Source organism: Drepanopeziza brunnea (genome assembly GCF_022702325.1).
Source record: "Drepanopeziza brunnea f. sp. 'multigermtubi' strain 214-2 chromosome Unknown ctg12, whole genome shotgun sequence".
Taxonomy (NCBI): domain Eukaryota; kingdom Fungi; phylum Ascomycota; class Leotiomycetes; order Helotiales; family Drepanopezizaceae; genus Drepanopeziza; species Drepanopeziza brunnea.
This window is the reverse complement of record NW_027094075.1, coordinates 170,844-190,226: the sequence shown is the minus strand read 5'-3', so window position 1 is coordinate 190,226 and position 19,383 is coordinate 170,844. Positions and strand designations below refer to the sequence as shown.

The window sequence follows — 19,383 nt, the reverse complement described above, 5'->3', positions numbered from 1 at the left end:
GTTGGTTTTTGATTTGAGGGACGAAAACGTATCAATCAAGTGCTCGAGTGGAAGAAGGAGCTGAATAGCAGAGCTGAGAAATGCAGTGGAATACCAGTCTTGTCTGTAGGCGTAGAAAAGCGGGAATGGCTCGTTCGGTCGGTTGGAGATTTTGAAGGCTGGCGTTCGGGTACTTGACGGGACGAACGGACGGCCTTGTACCTATGTACCTACTTGTTTGTTTATTTATTATACCGTGTGCTCCTTTGCATAACTGCGCATAGCCCAGAATGCCCTTTCAGCGCAGCTCAGCTCAGGCCACCAAGCTTAAGTTCTCTCTCTCTCCCTCTCCCTCTCCCTCTCCCTCTCCCTCTACCTATCTACCCACCCCTTCCCACCATCCATCTATCTCATCACATCACACGTCGCCTTTCCTTTCCTTTCCTTTCCTTTCCTTTCCTTTCCTTTCCTTTCCTTTCCTTTCCTTTCCTTTCCTTCCCTTCCCTTCCCTTCCCTTCCCTTCCCTTCCCTTCCCTTCCCTTCCCTTTCCTTCTCTCTCTCTCTCTCTCTCTCTCTCTCTCTCTCTCTCTCTCTCTCTCTCTCTCTCTCTCTCTCTCTCTCTCTCTCTCTCTCTCTCTCTCAACCATCATCATGACCACCATATACCAATACCCCATCCCAAACAAACAACGAAGAACATCTCCATCGTCGAAATGGACTAAGTAAATAGCTAGCTTTAGCTTCCTAGCTGATAGAATGCCACAACTATAGCTGGATAGCAAAGAATACCTCCATCAGCACCTATCTCTCTCTCTCTCTCTCTCTCGCCCCCCTTACAGAGTACTTCGACGCACGCACTCATTCGCGGTTACCCGACTTCCAACGCCGCTCCTGCACACGTGTGCGTGGCATACCGGATCTTGTTCACAGCAAGCAAACAAAGAAAGGTATAGATACCTAGATACCTAGATACCTAGATACCTAGATACCTAGATACCTAGATACCTAGATACCTAGATAGAGGGTGTCGTTCTCCGCTAGCGAAGCGAGACACGTACGGGATGACCCTTTCCACTGCTACCGACCGATAGGCTGGCCTCCGTCGTAAAGCTCTGTAGTAAAGCTCCGTCCGGAGCAGGGGCTGCTCAACGCAGGATATCGATGCACCAGCAGCGCGTCGTCGAAACTCCGAGGTTTGGGACGGAGTCATAGAAGCTGAGCGTGGCGTCTCGCTTATTCAGAGCGGTGTATTTCTCCCTCTGTCGATCTGTAGAGCCTCCGGAGAGATACATTCGAATCGCGAGTCCGGGTTGGAATTCACACGACGGAAGGGCTTTGTGGCTTGGTCTTACTTCCAAAAAAAAAAAAAAAAAAAAAAAAAGTACAAAAAAAAAAAAAGGGTCTTTGGCTTGCTTGCCGTGGATCTGAACGACGTCGAAAGGATAAGCGAGTCCGTGGCTTGGCTTGGCTTGGCTTGGCTTGGGCCTTCTGTGTAGCCGCACCTGCCCTGTCCTGCCCTGCTTCGGTTGCAGATCTAGGTATCTTGATCATTCTAAGCCGGCCTGACAGACTGACTGCCGCACCGGTTTGGAGGCTGGCGATAGGTGCAAGGTACGAGCAAAGTGCCGACTGGAGTCAGGTCCGCCGTTTCGCGGTACCCTCAGATGGGTTTTTGCGGTTACGCTAAGGAGGAGGCATGGAAGACTCGTTCGCTGGTTCTGTTGCGGTGAACGTGTCTTGTGATGGAATATTGTAAAGGGAGAGGAAATCGAATGGAGTGATGTCAGTTCTTGAAAAAAAAAATTGGATTAGAAGTACGTTATTTGCAGCTCGAAGTGCGGCTTATGTGAGATGGATGAACAAGTATGGGGGTAAGGATGGAGCATGGCCTCTGGGTACTTGTCCGTAAAATCATAGTACACGCACTGAAAACATAATTGGAGAGCCAGTGGGAAATGGTAGGAAACATAAAACACCAAACACAAAAAGTGGGATACGGTAGCACAGCATGGAAATGTGAGAGTTATCCATGAAAGATGATGTGTATATGACAAAATAAGATGCCATCCGACTGATTGTATCCTGCAATCTAATATCTAGGGCGAGTGGCTCCCACAACGTATCAAGATAGACACTGTCCCCGTCAGGACCTGCTCAGTCTTCCCAAAGAGCAGGGCTGCAGCATGGTGGATATCTAGCCAGAAGGATGAATATCTACGCGCGAATCAATATGCTCCTTCATAGCAGGAGTTGTGGCGCATCTAGAACATGCCAGCCCTAGCTTCTGGGGCAATCGACCAAGCCCCTTTCAGGAGCCAGCTCGTCGGCCTTGCGTGCCTTGCATGCCTTCCATGCGCCTTAGAGTGCGCCTCTGCTCGTGCAGTGATCCGTGGGAAAGGTAGTGCGCCTGATATGGAGTTTTCGCATTCGTCATGGAGCAGAGCGCAGTCCTTAGATATCTGGCATGCGATTCAAAGTGTTTCTACGATGATTCGGCTTTAAATCAGGCCGCGACTAGGACTTGTGCGCTCTCTTCTGCGCCGCCCTTCTTCTCGTCCTCGGGTTTTGGTAAATCGTCCTGTCGCCACCGCAGCTTCGTCAGCCAAGCTATTCCTTTCCAAGAGCTACGTGCACACGGATCCTACTCACCACTTCATAAATGACCCGAATCATAAGACTGCAGCTCGGGCATACTGCGATATCTTCGCTGTCTCTCAATTCGGCGATACCAATCTCGAACCGGTCGCCACAGGGACACGGGTAGTGGTAGATCTCGAGGACGGGATCATACGTCATGTCCTCGATTTCGATCTCGTCGTAGATATTCTCCGCCATGGTTTTTCGACGCCGAGTAGGGTTACGTGCGTAGAGATGCGGTGTGCAGAGTGTGGTGGTGCAGTGGTGCAGTGGTGCAGTGGTGCAGTTGTGGTGCAGAAGCGATGCTGTGAATTTTGGAGGGGTAAAGAATGGAAAATATTCTGCCAACTCAGATTAGAGGGGTATTAGTCAGCCGCTAGCTTGAACTAGCTCCTCGTCTATTTTCGGACTTGATCGCTTCTTCCCCCTTAATAACTTTCGTCTCGCTTTCCTCAACTCCAATTCATCGTATATCTTCTTCTCGAGTGAGAATGGCAAGAAACCTGGGCCATGGAAGCTCTCGTCAGCTTCTCAGACGCCGGCAAGCGCTCAATCGGTGAATCTCGATTTGGCTTGGCTCTCTATCCAGGCCTGCATGCTTGGTCAGATGCGAGGACTATAGCAGCCTATCCAAGTCAAGCTCCCTCGTTTGGAATTCAGCTCTACGAAATCTTTCCCAAATTCTGCAATCCCTTTTGGTGTCCAGGTTGTTGCGTTGCAATTCGTTGCTGTCTCCGCCGTTGAGTGCCTCGGCTTAGCTCTCTTTTGAGGTCTGGGAACTTGCAGACTGACGCCCAACCCACGTTCTTTTGCACGTTATTCGGCCCCCATCACATATACTCAGCCACTCCCGCTCTGTGTTTCATTTTCTGTCGAGGCGAGCAAGGCTTGTGGCAGATCAGGCGGTGCGCTGCATGGTTTCATTGCAACGGGGGAACAGTCCAGCCGACGCCGCTCTTCGGAATATAGGATACGACTACCGGTGCCTATATCTCCAATCGATGTACTATGGCTTGTATTAGTCTCGTTTCTTCCTTCTTCCTGCCTATTTCGTGGCAGGAGATTTCCATCATATCCCACTTAGTCACCCCAGAATTGCTTTCTCTCCTTCCATCATCATCTCTCTCTCTCTCTCTGCTTGCAATGGACAGCTCAAATATCAAGCCTCCCCATAAGCCTCGGAAAAGAGCATCCACGCCGAGAAGCAAGACTGGTTGCGTCACATGCAAGTACGTTTCCTACAGGCCGCAATGGATCGCTCGGTGCTGATGTGCTGTCGAAATAGGATCAGGAGACTCAAGTGCGGAGAGGAGAAGCCAAGTTGCTATCGATGTATGAAGTCTGGCTGGCATTGCGATGGATATGAACATGTCGTCGCTCTGACCACTTCCGGAACATGGACGCTGGCCCCCCTTCGCCCGCGATCTGATAGCTCTACATCCTCGTCGCCATCTCCGACTTTGTCGCTCTACATCCCACCACTGGCTCTAGATGTGTGCGACAAAGAACAACGATATATGCGGAGCTTCATAGACGATGTTTCTGTTCATCTGCAGGCTGAAGATGCGTTCTTCTGGGCAGGAGTTGTCCTACAAGAGAGCCAGACCAACTATTCTGTGCGGCACGGACTAGTAGCCATCGGTGCCCTGGCCAAAAGCTCAAAGCGATCAACCTTTGGTGGCTATCGTATGGACACTGCTCCTTGCCCTCACCGAGAATACGCTCTAGAGCAGTACGAAAAGGCCTTACAAGGACTCCGAGAATCAATAACCCGGGTTGAACCTGGAAAATGCGTACGAAATACGGTTATCTCTTGCCTCGTACTCGCATTCTTCGATAATTTCATTGGCAATGGAGGTTTCGCGCTTCAGCATATACGACATGCGAGGGATTTCCTGCTGCTTGCCAAAGTGGCGGCGCCAGCGGCTGTCACTACGAAGAGCTCAGAGCAAGAAAAGATTGTCAACATGTTCTTCCGCCTCGAAATGCAGGCGCTGTGTGCAATAGGTATTGAAGAAGGTCGCACCTTCATTCGGCTGAAAGAGGGCATCTCAGACTTCTATCTACCAAGCCGATTCATGAGCGTCGATGAGGCAAGGGGCACTCGCAATCGAATCGTCTGCGAGGGCTATAGTTTTTTCTACCGGACGGTCAGATACCAAGATTTACCTTCTGAGCAGATACCAGCCTCGATTATACGGACACGAGACCAATTCATCGAGGGCATACGCCAGCTACACAACCTTCTTGATCTTTTGGTGCAGGACATAGAGCCAGACGTCTTATGCCATCCGCTAAATCGACCTCAATCCCTAAAGCTCTCTTCCTCCGTCCTCCTCGTCAGATTGGCATGCACCCTCGACGCCTCAAAGACAGTATCCGACCAACTCCTCCCGCACTTCGAGTTCATGCTCGACTTATGCCGAGAAACGCTAGAGTACGAAGCAGCCGGCGATCCAGGCATATTCGGCATGTACCCACCTCTCCCACTCCCACGCACCGGACGCCATAAACCAAGCTCTCTATCTGAAATCGAATTCTTCGTCCCCGAAGTCCGCACCACCGCCCCACTCTACCTCATCGCCACCAAATGTTGCTCATTTCCCCTGCGGCGGCAAGCCATCGCCCTTCTTCTCTCCACGCACCGCAGAGAGTGGATGTATGATTCCCTCCTAGCAGGCCAGATTGGACAGTGGATGATGGAGATTGAGGAGGAGGCTGTGGATGAGAGAGGGTTTGTGTCGGAGGAGAAGAGGGCATGGGGCGAGTGCGTTGAGCTTGATTTGCAGAGGCGGAGAGCGAGGGCGACGTGTAAAGTTGGTTCTTGGAAGGGGTGGCAGGAGAGGGAGAGAAGTGTCTGTTGGTAGTGAGCTGGCGGTGGGTAGAGAAGATGACGGGTTCTTAGCAGTGGTAAGGGAGGAGTTCTGCATAGATCGCTGGCGAAATATCGTGTATACAAGACATACAAATAAAAAGGTGTATAAATATACATATCTTAAAGCAGAAAGTACCGCCGATGAGTTCCACTCTCCAAACCGCCCATCTAGAAGCTACACAGTGCCTCCAAGGGGCCACTCAGAAGAAGCTCATCTCACAAATCACCGCAGCGCCCTCGCCATCCTCTCCCTCACCCATCAACCACCCACCATATCAGCAATCGATTGACCGATGACAAGGAAAAGGCCCTCACTCAAACCCCGCCCTAAAAAAAACACAGACACAAAGCCCCTCCAGTTCAGTATCACCATGCAGCAACCCCTTAGCCTCCGCCCCGGTCTAAGACCACACTCAAGCCGAGAGAAAGCCTCCATCTAATCATCGGCTCGCTTAAGTGAGCGGGCCTCTTTACATCCATCTCCGGTACCTACCGGTACCTACAACCATCTGATTCCGCCCTCGTCCTCGTCCTCATCCTCGTCCTCATCCTCCTCTATTCGTAATCTGCCTTCCACACCGTCATCTCTGTCATCTCCGTCATCCCCGTCCACATATCCCATCCCATCCCATCCCATCCCATCCATCAGCGAATAAAAGCAGAGGAAATAAAGTAAGCAAAGCTCACCAATGTCGCAACTCCGGATGGAGTTTCCCTTCCTTTCTTTCTCCCCTTCTTTCTTCCCTTCTTCATTACTTCTTCCTTCCCTTACTTCTTCTTCCCTCCTCCCCTTCAACCCGCAGCACGACGAATCCCGCCAACGAGACGACTGCCGCGACTGACTGCCGGCAACAAACTCGCACTCGCACTCGCACTCTCATCGGCGGTCGTGGTCATTGCCAGCCACCGCAGAGCCTAGTCCGATGCAGTCCGGTCGAGTCGAGTCTAGTCTAGTCCGGTCTAGCGTTACCGTTGCTTTAGATGTGCCCGATGAGCTTACACACACACATATATATACATATATATATATATGTGTGTGTGTGTGTGTATATATTTGGGAAGGCCTTGCTTCAAATCTGGGCCCGGGGAAGGCGGGTATACCGACTCCGTAGGTGTGTTGAGCATCTCCGGAAATTTCAGTTGAACTTAGCTTGAGGATAGCTCTCGCAGGCGGACGAACAAACAGAGAGAAAGAAAAGGAAAGGGGGTGGTGGAGATACCGTCAGTACAGAGGGATGGTTAATCTTCGTCGACATGATCTTTCCTGCTCAAGCCATCTCGGCCAATGAAAGAGCAGTGGGCAAGGAGAGTTGAATCTCGAGAGAAGGGTGCGTGATTTGAAAGGGGGAAGCAAATCTTGTTCATTCCATTCCGTGATATGATGCATATCCACCGAAAGCATGAAAATCTCAAGCCAGCCTATATTCTAAGCCTACGCCCCATGCCGTCCCATTTCCCATTTGGGCAAGTTCGTATGCCAGCTAGACCATAACGCCGTATCAAGCCATGCCGTCCAGCTATCCAGCCAAGCCGAACTGATCCGAACCGCCTCGCTATGCAGATATGCTCATCTCATCTCGTCGTAAAAAGAGCACAGGAACGTGCAAACCATATGAGAAACAAAGGTCATTTCCATCTCTCAAGGATGCACCGCCCGGCCCGTCATCGGGATACACGCTCGCTGTGTGTGTGGTATCATACCGTGCCATGAAATTTTGAAAAAAGCAAAAAAAAAAAAAAACGCAAAAAACTCCACCGATCGGATGCGTGTGACCTGCAAACTTTACAAGATTTATACACTCTCTGTCATATCAAGATGCAAATCCATCACCTCGGATTTGGAATGCCAAGGTAGACAAGCGAGGTAGGGAATACCCCACTCACTTATCCAGACTCGTCGTCGTCTCGACGGGATCCTCATGCTTTGCCACACTGCCCTTGCCTCTCCACGTGCTCACAGCCTGGATGTTGGCCTTGTAAACCTGCTTGTCGGTACCGTAAGCACGGGGCGTGAGCTTGATGAGGGTGTGAAGCGGGACGTTGAGCCATGGGGACTGCTCCTGGTCTTCGTTCATGAAGTAGGCGTAGATGCAGCGTAGGATGGCTTGATGGGTGACGATCAGGATGTTCTCGCTGCGCTCGAGCTCCATGATGATGGGTTCGAGGCGGATGACCACATCGCGATAGCTGGGCATAGGGTTAGTTGATGAAGGGTTGGGGTCGGGCGGCGGGCGAGGTGTGGGCAAGGGTCTGAAAAAGACTTACGACTCTCCACCTCGGTAGCGGTAGTTGTACTTGTCGAGGTCTCTAGCCTCAAAGTCCTCGGGGTACTCCTCCTTGATCTCAGCGTAAGTCATGTTGTCACAGACACCGGAATCAAGCTCGTCCAAAGCTTTCCACTGGAGTTGCTCCCATTCGCGGGGTAGGTGGCGGGCGGTAGCAATGGTGCGCTTCAAGGTTGAGGTCCAAACCGTGAGGGGGTGATCGTGGCCCTGGAGGTAATCAGACTGGGAGATGGTGTAGAGACATGGGACTTACGTCGAAAGACTCCTTGATGAGTTCTGGGAGCTTCAGTGCGTACTGTTCGCCGTTTGGAGAGAGTGTTGCGTCACCACCGATCTGACCCGAGACGTTCCACATGGATTCGCCGTGCTGTCAATTTTAATTTAGCTTCATCCTACCCGAGTCGTAAATTGACCTACGCGTGACAACCAGATGGAACGCTGCTTGATGTGTAAATTCATCAAGTAGTAGACCACGCGGCTCTGTAGATAGTCCTGGATGGCGTTGATGATGACCCGCTTGCCGACATTCATAATCTTCAGATACGTCAAGTCGTTCTCGTCCTCGTCAATCGACTGATAGACCTTCTCATAGTTGCGGATGCGATTGCGGAAGTCCTGCGCAGCCAACTCGGGATCCTGGCCCGCGTAGTCCGGGCTGGTGGTCTTGACCTCCAGGATATTGCTCATGATGAGATCCTCATCGTCACACTTGCTCTCCACATACAGCGTCTCGACGCCTTCACTGTCGCAGCGCTCCTTGATCCAGCGGCGGCGCTTCTTGGTGCTGTTCGTCGCGTCCAAGATGGCAATGATCCCACCCGTCTTGAACCAGCTCAGCATATCCGTGACGGCAGCTTCGGCGGCTGCACGGCGCATGCGCTCGCCTTCGGCGTTGGAGGAATCAAAGAAGTCGGCGGAGGGTTGGGCGGCGTCCTTTCGGCGATAGTTACCTACGTTGAAGACGTGGGCGGGGATCGAAAGCCAGCGGAGATAACGTTGGGCTGGGAGAAGGGGGATATGATGTTAGCCACCAGCTCCCGTAGACCGACGAGCGACCTTTGGGGGGAGATGAGAAGAGACGCACCCTTCTGAGCGATCAGACTCTTTCCTCGAGCAGGCAATCCGACCATCACGACACAGATTCGGGTATCCTCCACCTGCACACCGTCGCCGTTAGTCTTTCTGTTGGGGCGTGGGAGCGCCATCTGTGCTGCGGTTGCTGCTGTTGCTGCTGTTGCTGCTGTGGAGCTGTTGCTTGCTTGTAACAAAAGGAGAGAGCTGGGGTATTCTCGGTCGAGGTCTAGAGGGCAGGCGAGGAAGAGAGGGAGGAGGAGATATTGTAATTGAGGAGTAGTGAGAGTAGTGAAAGTAGTGGAAGTGGTTCTGTTTGGTTTGCGGAGATTTGACGGGAATTAACGGGCTGCCGGGTCCGGGGCACGCACGCGCGCAGTTCAGCCGTCCGTACTTGACAGGGCAGACGGACGATAGGAGCAGACGGTAGGAGGGGAGATTGACGAGAGAAGTATATCTTCATCGAGGGGGGTCGAGGGAGGATGAGGGTAAAGGCAGTGTGGTAAAGGGAGTCGGGGAGTCGGGGAGACGGGGAGTAGAAGAGTAGGGGAATAGGGGAATAGGGGAGTAGGAGAGTAGGGGAGTGGTGGGGATGGGGAGGTTGTGAAGAACGTGAGGGAGTTGGCGAAGAGAGTTTTTGGAGTGGCAGGTCCTCGTCAGGATCCAGGCAAGGGCCCCCCACCCCTTGCAAAGGCAGTCGGACTGAACCCCGCAATGGCGAGGAGGGGAGGAGGGGAGGAGGGGTACGGGAATACTGTACAGGCAAGATCGACGAGAATCATTGTTGACGTCGGCGCCAACCCAACCCCCAATCCCCTCATTCGACCATCAACCTCTCTACTAAGAGATATCAATCGGATCAGGTCGGGTCAGGTCAGGTCAGGTCAGGTCGGGTCGGGCCGGGCCAAGCAGGTACCAGCCAACCGCTACCCAGACTAGGAAACTAATTCCGCATAGGCCGGTGATGTAGGTATGTATACCGGTAGATAGATCAACCATAAGGAGAGTTCAATAGAACACCACCACCATGCCACTATGCTTCACTTCGCTCCAGTTCTGGGCCTCGCAAGAAGAGAGAGAGTCCTGGATCCAATCCAGTCCAATCCAATCCACTCCATCCCGTCATGAAAAACCATAGAAACACCACAACGCATGCAGTAAAACAGAACGGAATGAAATACAATGCAATGCAATACAGATATACTACAATACTGTATGTATGCAAGAAACCAGAGTCGTAACACAAGGGAAGCGTACGTACATTACCCATGCTATATGTCATCCCTCTCTTCCTCCCTGTGAAATCCCCGCCCGCTACGACGCCTGCGATGGACATCTTGCTTTAATCTGATCGGATCGGATCGGATTTGTTGCTGTTGATTGTGTGCGTGCGTGGATGGCTGCAGTATCTCCCTCTCCGATGATATCGATCTCTTGCTTCTTCTTCTTCTTCTTCTTCCCTCGCTTTGTTTGCTGGGTCGATGTTATATATAGATATATAGATATATGTATATGTGTATTTGTATGTATGAGGCGCGTCTTCGGTGCAGGACAATGCAAGGGCCCCCGACGTATGTGAGGAAGCACAGCAGCTGTCTGGATAGTAGCGTCGATGTCGTGCCCAGCTGTCACGTCGAGCTGTTACACTGCTTCTGTTGTCGTCGTTGTCGTCGTCTTTATTGTGGTAATCGTCGTCTGGATATTCGCAGTCGGCAGAGAAGTTGGCAAAGCAGAGAGAGGAGAGAGAGGGAGAAGGAGGGAGAGAGAGAGAGAGAGAGAGAGAGGTTCCTGAAGGAAGAGGAGGTGGGGTCCGACCGCAGGCGTGAAAGAGGGATAGATACCGAGACACCGATAAGTCTCTGCTCTGGCCTCTGAAGCAAGCGAGCGGGCAAGCTTATCGGAGCCCGATAAGCCGATAAGCTGATAAGCCGTTCGTGACCTCAATATCACGAGGGATAGCAAACACATACAACTATTATATCCATATGAATCGATTAAATCAATCTAGGCGGATAGAAAAATAACAAAAGCGTCTTCTTAAGAGAAAATAAAATACTTAGTTACTTAGATAAAGAATTTATTCCCTACTAACCTCCCGTGACCAAGCCTCGCGTGACCGAGCCTCCCGTGACTCAGCTGGCTGGTCGCTTAAATAGACTCACTCTGACTGCATCTCAACCCCGACCTCAACCTCAGTCTCCCTCCTGCCCAAATGCATCCTATCGTACTGCAGCTTATGCCCTACCTACCTATTTACCCCATCCATTTACTTAAATCCAGTCCTGATATAACCCACGGATAGAAGACAAGACAAGACCATGGCAACACACACTCTTGATGGGGCCCGTAGCCTGTGCCTGGGCTGGGTTCGGATCGGGTTTGGACACGGGCGGTATCTGAGTGGGTTGGGAGTCTGTAGGTAGGTGAGTTTCTTTCTTGGATCTAGCCTCTAGCAGATCAGCCTTGTTTCCCCGGTTGCTTAGGGCTGGGGTTGGGAGAGAGGTGGGAAGGCAGTGGGAGAGAGTCGAGAGAAGTGGGAAGAGGATGGGAGTTGACAGTAAGTGGCGCGGGAGGCTATGATGGTCAGGGTGGTAGGAGAATGACACTGTAAGTAAGAGGTATACAGATCTGGCTCTTCTCGCTTCGTCACGGTCCAACTAACTCATTGATGGCAGAGGTACGTCAAACAGAGGGTTGAATCGGCAGCGTACATAGGGGTAGGTAGGCACCTTCATCATACACGAGATATCTCTGCGATCCCACTCGAAATTGGCGGCATCACATCACATCGCTCTCAAAAGTCATTTCGTCAGGCTTCATGTCATTACTTCTCTGTCGCTCTATCTACCTAGCGAGAACCGAGATTCCACCAAGTCAAGAAAGAAAGAAAGTAAGAGAGACCTCAAGAGTCGAGCCCCTTCTGCATCTGAACAAGGTGGTCAGCCTTGTCAGCCTCGTACTCGAGAGCATCGAGCAGCTCATCCCAGAACGAGTTTCCCTGCGCACGCAGGGCATCCTCATCGAACTGCCATCCTCCAGGAGGAGGCTCGTCCCCATCACCAGGGTAGTGAGCATGGCCTTGCCCCGGAGCGATCTTGGCCTTTGGCCCATCAAAACCGCGGAAAGGACCGCCCAGCTGCACACCACCCCCGCTGCCCATGCCGCCGCCGATTCCCATGCCACCGAACTGTTGAGCCAGTGCAGCTGCAACGTCGCCGAACTGCTGGTTGATCTGATCGGTCGTGCTTGGGAAACCAGGGCCGGGGCCCCACTGGAGTCCAGCAATGCCAGGGCCACCAGAAGTGGGGAATCCCCAGCCAGGAGGAGGACGAGGGGGACCGCCTGCGTGGACAGCGTGGAATGCACTGCCCTCTCCACCACCACCAGGTCTACCCCCAAATCCACCACCAGATCCACCACCAGATCCACCACCAGGTCTACCCCCAAATCCACCACCAGATCTACCCCCAAATCCACCACCAGATCCACCACCAGGTCTACCCCCAAATCCACCACCAGATCCACCACCAGATCCACCACCAGATCCACCACCAGATCCACCACCAGATCCACCACCAGATCCACCGCCAAATCTACCACCAAATCCACCAGTTTGTCCTTGACGGTCACTGCCTCCGATCACACTGCTCGCATCTGTAGCAGAACTCGAGAACATGCCACTGTCGGCTCTCTGGCGACCCTCCTGGCCACCACTACCCATGACACTGCCAGATCTGACAGCTCCACCGCCATAGCTACTACCAACTGGGGTCTCCTGTGCCATGGCAGTCGCAGCCCGAGCAGCATCCGAATCGGCCGGATCAGCAGCAGTGTCCGTCTCGAGATGCTTATGGAAGATCTTGGCAATGGATGGGAGCTTGTCGAGCTTGTGTCTGTAGTTGGAAATCTCACGCTCGTACCACTTGATGTCGTGATGCAGGTGGGATTTGACGAGGGCCTCGGCCATGTTTTCGATCTGCTCGTCCGTAAGATTGGCATTGCGGGGGATGATCTTGAGGATGGCGGCCTTGCTGTAGCGGTCGATACGTGGGAGGGGGAAGCGGCGCTCTCCTAAACACCCTGTCAGTCTCCATCCTCTCCAGATCGAACGCAAGTTAAACAAACGCGTAGAAAGAGAAAAGGTAACCCAAAAAAGAGATCCCAGAACATACCAGTCAGCTTGAATCTCGTCTCGCCCTCTGCCTTCAACTCTGCCGTGTCTGGCCAGTACGCACGAATCTCCTTCTTGCCCCACGGTCTCTTGCCCTCCGCACAGTTGGTCTCCTCCGCACCACCCCAGATGTTTGTGCGCTCTCCCAAAACCTTGCTGTACGACGAATACCCACCATGCTCCTCCTCCAGCTCCATACAGTTCGTAACCTCCTTGCCAGCATTCAAGCCGCCGAAGCTAAACTCGGCCGTGCCGTTTCCACCATCAATATCTCCCGCGTCGTCCATCTTCAGTCCCCGCACCTTGAGATCTGCCTCCAGGGTCTTGGGCCGATCATCCTTCTTCTTGAGCTCCAGCTCCGCCGCCTTGCGGTCGCTCTTGCCCTGCTGCTCGAGTAGCTTGTCGTTGGCGAACGCAGCGTTGTGCTCGGCGAACTCCTTGGCGCTCTTGGGGAAGAAAGGTGAGTCCGCGAAGCCCAAGTTCGTCGCGGTGGTCTGGAGGCGTGCGAACTTGGCGGCATTGGTCGTGGTCGCGGAGACCCAGGACTGCGCGGTGCCCGAGTTATTTTGACCCGAGGCTGCCATAGCTGCTCGAACCGTTGCTTGTGCGCGGGGTGTTTGCTTTGCGCGTGGGGCTGCTTGACCTTGACCTTGAGCCTTCCGCTCGATTCTGCGTTTACCCTTCGCCTTTGGGGTTGGGGATGGGGTTGGGGTCTTTGACTCAAGTTTACGACCGCGCTTCTCGGGACGCTTGACTGTGCTCTGTAGGTCCTCTTCAATGAGGTCCTCTTGGTTGATTACTTTTGGCTGGTTCTTCAACGTGGGGGGCTGCTCTCGTGACTCTCGCTTTTCGGGAGAAGATGTCTTTGCGGAAGTGAAGGAGGAGGAGGAACGAGTTGACTCCGCGGTGAAGTACTCGGAACCGTTAGCGCCGGGGATGGAGTCACCTGATTCGCTAGCCGGAGCCGGAGCGATGTTGTTGCGTGCGGGATCCATCGTGGCTGTCACGGTTGCGGATGTGTGGAGTTTGGATGTGTTGTGTTGGAGAAGAAGAAGAATGGAGGTGGGAGCTGGGAGCTGGGGATATCTTCAGCCTCCTGGCTAGCGCTACGCCGAGACAACGCTAGATGGGCTGATTAGTCGTTCAGGCACGTGTGTTTGCTGCGGAAGCTTTCGAGTCCTGTCCCTAGCTGTCGTGGAGTGGTTATCGAAAGTAGCCGCTGGGTGGATAGGACCCTCAGCATCTCTATCAGATGGCATCCTGTGGTTTCCGAGACGCTGGATACCGGGTGAAAGGGATGCAGAATTGGGTTTGTTTACTTTTTTACTTTTCCTCGGTTAGCTCACCTCCTCCCCACTCCCTCCCCCCCCTCCTGGTTTCATTATATTATTATCCGCCCATCTACCTCCAGCTAGCCAAATAGGAACAATAAGCCCTATCTACTCTCCTTTTCCTTTTAAAATAAAATTCTTACATATTCCAAATCCCTTCCATTCTATCCTCTTCTCTTCTATTCGTTCCATCATCTCTATCCAAATTTTCAAAGCTACATCCATACCTACATCCATTCTTCCCTCTCCCTCTCATTCCATCCCATATCATGCCACATCATATTCTTCAAAGCCTGCCAAAACGCTCAAGACTCCACCTTTCACCTTTTCACTTTTCACTTTCCACAACAGCAGCTGTCTGTTCACTTACCTCAATGCCTCTTTGGCTGTTACTCCTGGTGCATCGGGGAGTAGGTATATCAGAAATTCAAGTTTTAGGAATTGTACGTGAAGCAGTCACTCACCACAAGAAAGGGTGATGAACAGATAAACAATCAAACAACATTAAACAAACCTCTCTATTCCATCTCCTTTCTCGCTCTCTTGCTTTTCCATCTCTGCAACCCCCCCCCCCCACCCCCCCCTTCCTTCTCCAGCTTACCATACAGGTAAGGTATAAAAGCATGTGGTACTCCTCCCCCTTCTGTATCAGAACCCACCACCGGTCTCATCCCGTTCAGAATTCTAGGCTAGACGGACGAGATCCCCGCTGCGTATCATGACTGTTGGTTGTTGTCTGGTGGATGTGGATGTGGATCCGTTCCGATTGATCTGACGCTCATGCTGAAACTCATGCTGAAACTCCGATGCGGATACGGAAATGGAAAGACTTTTCGCTCTTGACCTACCGCCTTTTACTCTATTCTACTCTACTCTGCTCTGCTCTGCTCTGCTTTGATTTCGATTTCGATTTCGATTGCGATTGCGATTTCAACTCGGCAGTCTTGCACGCTAGGAATGCGCTGGATATATTTACGTATACATGTACATGTAGATGTACATGTATATCTACTCCCTCTCCCCTCTCTCCCCTCCCCCCCCCCTCTCCCCTTTCTCTCCGCTCTGCAACCTACAACCTACAACCTATCAACATGAGAGAAAGAAACTCCACTTCACGCTCCACACTCCAAAGTCCAAACCCCAAAGTCACCCCGAAAAGGAACAAAAGAATAAAGGCTTTTTGTTTGTTTGTCTATTAGTGGGACTTAAGAGTGTACAGGAAGACAGCTCGCTGACAAGCTAATCAGCTAGTGAGCTAATAATTAATAACCGCGTCCTTGATTCAAAGACCAGCTAGCGAGCTAGCTGGCTAGCGGTAGAGCTCCATCCAGGCTATCCCCACCCAAAAACACCCCCTGAGCACCACCAAGCACCCCCGAAAACGCCCCGGGCACGAGCCAAAGTCGTCGAGTCAGATCCGAACGAAGTAAGAGAAGAAGAAGAAGAAGAAGAAGAAGAAAGAAGAGCCAGAAATCCCCCCCCCCCCCCCCCCCCCCCTCAAAAAAGAGGCGTGAGAATAAGAAGAATGAGAATGAGAAGGAAGAAAACAGAAGCAAAAGACAGAGGGCAGAAGCAGAAGCTAACCCCGCGACGCTCCATCCCCGGGACCACCACTACTACTTCTACGCCAACTTCCCTCATACAAACTTCCCCTCCCACGCATCAACAGCCTCCCGCGCTCCGAGTCACAATTATCCCAATCCCAATCTCCGTCCTCTCCCAGAGAAGAAGGATCATCGTCAGGACGACTAGGACTCCCCCGAAGCCAGTACTTCTTCATCCGGATGTCTTTCCAGCGGGAAAAACGGACGTGCGTCTTCTGCTTCTGCGGAAGCAATCGGAGGAGTGGGAGGCCGGAGGTGCGCTTGGATTTCCAGGATAGCAGGGTGTAGATGAGGGAGGAGACGAGGGTGGCGAGGGCGAACATGCACCAGAAGGCTGTCCAGAAGGACTTGGGGATCTGGGAAGGTGTTGATGATTAGTGAGGAAAAGGAAAATGAAGATTGGATTTGGGCTTGGGTTTGGCTTTGGGTTTGCCAAGGACGGGACAGGACAGGACTTACACGTTCAATGGTGCTAACCGTAGCCGACGAAGCCAGCGCTTCCCCTTGGGCGTCCAAGGCCACAACCCGGACATATTTCTGCACCTTATCCAGCATGAAGCTCGATTCGAATCCGCTCTTCTGAACCTCCCTCACCGCAACGAACTCGCCGCCCCCATCTTCCCCGGAGGTCTCGAGCCGCCAGCCAGCAACCTCCGTCGCGCCGTTCCAGGACACATATACCTTGCCCCTCTTGACCTTCACATCCGGGACCGTCTTCGGGCGGCCCACCCACGGGTGTTTGAAGATACGGTACGATTTCGCCCAGCCAAAGTCGACAATCTCGAACGTGATGCGCGGCGCGAAGTGGGCTTGGCACAGCACCTCCCCGTCCGCGGCAAACTCGACGTACGTCGGGGAATTCCCGAAGCCGACGAGCACGTTGCCCGTCTCGTTGACGACCTGCACCGAGCCCTGCGAGATGTTGAGGATGTGGTCCGGATGCGCGTACTCCCTCACCAGCTCCGCCGTCATGCGCGCCATGTCCAGCTTGATCACCTTGCCGCTGCTGTGCAGCGCACGACTGTGCCGCACGTCGTTCGCGTGGTTGTCGAACAGCGAGATGGTGTCGTCCCCTTGCCACGTGACGTGGTGCTGCCAGGAGAAGTCGAGCGCGCCCCCGAGGTCCTGGAAATGGTTGTTCTTGCCGCCCAGCTGCCACAGAATCTCGCCGGTTCTGCCGCTGATGCCGAGCACGGCGTGCATGTAGCGCGCGGAAACGATGAAGTCCCCCGCGTCCGTCTTGTCGACGCTATTCATGTGGAAGAAGTCAAAAGCGTCCTTCTTGGATGTTCCATGGCCGTCTTTGCGGTTGGGCGAGCTGAACACGTCGGTCATCTTGATGTGCTCCGTGGCTTTCCACTCGAAGAGCAGCTCCCCGGTGGCGATGTCGATTTCTTGGAACCAGCCGTCTTGGATCCAGCAGCTCTTGCCTAGGCCGATGGTGGTGCAGTCGGTCTTGTGCTTCTTGTAGATCACAATGAGCGCAGTACCCTGAGGCGTGATGCGGAACTCGTGCGAGTCCCCCTTCAAGCCTTTGCCGACAGGTTTAATGCGATGAGCGACCTCATAGCTCGAATTGAGCTGGAAGGGTCAGTCAGTTCTGCAAGATCCCACTCCACCCACATGCTCCGAGACGAGAACCCTCACCATGACAAAAGACTTTCGGGACTTGACGGTGCCATCCTTCCTCGTCTTCTTGTGCTTCGTCCAGAAGGTCAGGAAGTCCTCTCCCCGGTACCGCTGGACGTTCAGGTTCATGGCCTCACGGAACCTGTCGTTGTCCATCCAGACCAGCTCACCTCTGGCGTCTGTGATGACAGGGCCGCGAGCAAAGCCCTGCACATGAGGCCCTCGCACCGTGAAGAAGAGGTTGCCATTGTCGCACTCCTCGTCCCACTGCGTGATGACCGGCTTGAGCGGCTCGAGATCCGTCGACTGAAAATGCTGATGGGGATAGAGACCCCGGAATCCGAGATCGTAGAGGTTAAATGAGAAGACCGCCGCCGCCCACGGTGCGGTGGGAAGCGCTGCGAAGAATGCGACGACGGACTTCATCACGATGGGGCGGGTTTGGGAAGGGCAGCAAGTAAGAGGGCAGAATAGAGAAATGATTTGTTGGAGTTTTCGGCCAAAATCCAGAAGAGAAAAAAAGATGAAGGGAGGAAGCCAAAAAGTTACTTGATACTGGAATACAGCAGCCCGTAGCCGGCTTTAAAAACAAAATAAAACAAAACAAAAAGAAAGTAGCCGGATGACTCGGGCATTGTCGAATGTGATCAGCTGACAGCCTCATTACGAGTCCAGACTGTGATTGGGTGTCGTACGGTGTCGGATCACAACACTGGAAACTGCGATATGCAATTGCAGGTTTGCTTTTGCGCAATAGTTAAATGCCATATTCGCTTCGGTAACTTAATTGGTCGATCGATGGCTAGCCGCCATTAAAGTATATGTATGCAGTTTAAGGTTTTCGCTTAATACAGTACGTATGCAGTCCCGAGGCTTTCTTGACCGAAAACCCGATGCGACCACGCTATCGTCAGCTGCGAAGATGCATCTCGATGTAGCGATTATTTAGTTAATAGCAAAAATACCTATAATATGCTTAGCTGAGCGGCGATATAATTTTTTATTAGAAATTTAAATACTTCGGAGAAAACGGCAAGATCTTTACGTCAGTAAAGAACTATCGAGCATGTAATGCCGTGCAACGATAATCGTGACGTAGTCATATAAAGTAGTCGGTGTCCCGGCGTAACCGGCCTGCTTTGAAAGGTGTGTCGTGCAACAGAGTTATGATACCAAAAACTGTAATATGCATTGCAGGTCTGCTTCCATAAATACTGTATAATATTAGGTAATAGACCTGTTACGCATCAGAGCCTTTCCAGATGTCTCTAGGTAGAAAGCTACTCCTTGAGTTTGTTAAACGTTGCGCGGAACAGCCATGGTCTAAGGCATTGCCTCCAGATCCGCCCAAGCTGGTCAGATGAAGCGGCTATGCGTGCCTAAGACTCTCCCCAAGTCTTGGCTCACATCACCTGTCGGTACATCCATCTCGACTCAGCTTGGTTGGGGTCAGCTCGGTATCCGGATGAGCATGCCTCGCTTACAGGGGCATGCCTCGCTTAGCGTGATACACCTTTTAAGGGCCTCCAACTTCTTTGCAAACCCTATTATACAGCTAGTCTACGTGATTCTTTCTAATCGCATAGAAAGAATCCACTCCCTTGAACCTTGAGGAGCTGATAGAGCCAGATACTATTTTTATCGATAGTTTTGCAATTGTAAGAAGCTACGTGCGCTGCACGCGCTACACGCTACAAATGAACGTTCGCTACCGGCGATTTAATATTAATCAGCAACTGATGAAGCCACTCATCATAAAGAAGCTAGGTTCGACACGAAGAGTTAATATCTTACCGATAGC

General features: G+C 52.4%; 5 protein-coding genes across 5 annotated transcripts; 1 reads left to right on the top strand and 4 right to left on the bottom strand.

The window, feature by feature from the left end:
• Window positions 1-2,482: 2,482 nt before the first annotated feature.
• On the bottom strand, window positions 2,483-2,814 carry L3040_006833 (uncharacterized protein; the record flags this gene model as incomplete). Its single annotated transcript, XM_007290445.1, has 2 exons — window positions 2,483-2,557; window positions 2,629-2,814. The coding sequence occupies 2 exons, from the start codon at window positions 2,812-2,814 to the stop codon at window positions 2,483-2,485; spliced, it is 261 nt and encodes an 86-aa protein (XP_007290507.1).
• Window positions 2,815-3,759: 945 nt separating this feature from the next.
• Window positions 3,760-5,483, top strand: L3040_006832 (uncharacterized protein; the record flags this gene model as incomplete). Its single annotated transcript, XM_007290446.1, has 2 exons — window positions 3,760-3,845; window positions 3,902-5,483. 2 exons carry the CDS (start codon window positions 3,760-3,762, stop codon window positions 5,481-5,483), a joined length of 1,668 nt encoding a protein of 555 aa, XP_007290508.1.
• A 1,888-nt stretch (window positions 5,484-7,371) lies between these two features.
• Window positions 7,372-10,183, bottom strand: L3040_006831 (uncharacterized protein; the record flags this gene model as incomplete). The annotated part of the gene is made up of 6 exons (XM_007290447.2): window positions 7,372-7,678; window positions 7,757-7,983; window positions 8,030-8,143; window positions 8,194-8,777; window positions 8,861-8,933; window positions 10,109-10,183. 6 exons carry the CDS (start codon window positions 10,181-10,183, stop codon window positions 7,372-7,374), a joined length of 1,380 nt encoding a protein of 459 aa, XP_007290509.2.
• A 1,566-nt stretch (window positions 10,184-11,749) lies between these two features.
• L3040_006830 (uncharacterized protein) lies at window positions 11,750-14,013 on the bottom strand (the record flags this gene model as incomplete). The annotated part of the gene is made up of 2 exons (XM_007290448.2): window positions 11,750-12,918; window positions 13,020-14,013. The coding sequence occupies 2 exons, from the start codon at window positions 14,011-14,013 to the stop codon at window positions 11,750-11,752; spliced, it is 2,163 nt and encodes a 720-aa protein (XP_007290510.2).
• A 1,915-nt stretch (window positions 14,014-15,928) lies between these two features.
• L3040_006829 (uncharacterized protein) lies at window positions 15,929-18,008 on the bottom strand (the record flags this gene model as incomplete). Its single annotated transcript, XM_066156050.1, has 3 exons — window positions 15,929-16,309; window positions 16,413-17,534; window positions 17,601-18,008. 3 exons carry the CDS (start codon window positions 18,006-18,008, stop codon window positions 15,929-15,931), a joined length of 1,911 nt encoding a protein of 636 aa, XP_066010869.1.
• Between the last annotated feature and the right edge of the window lie 1,375 nt (window positions 18,009-19,383).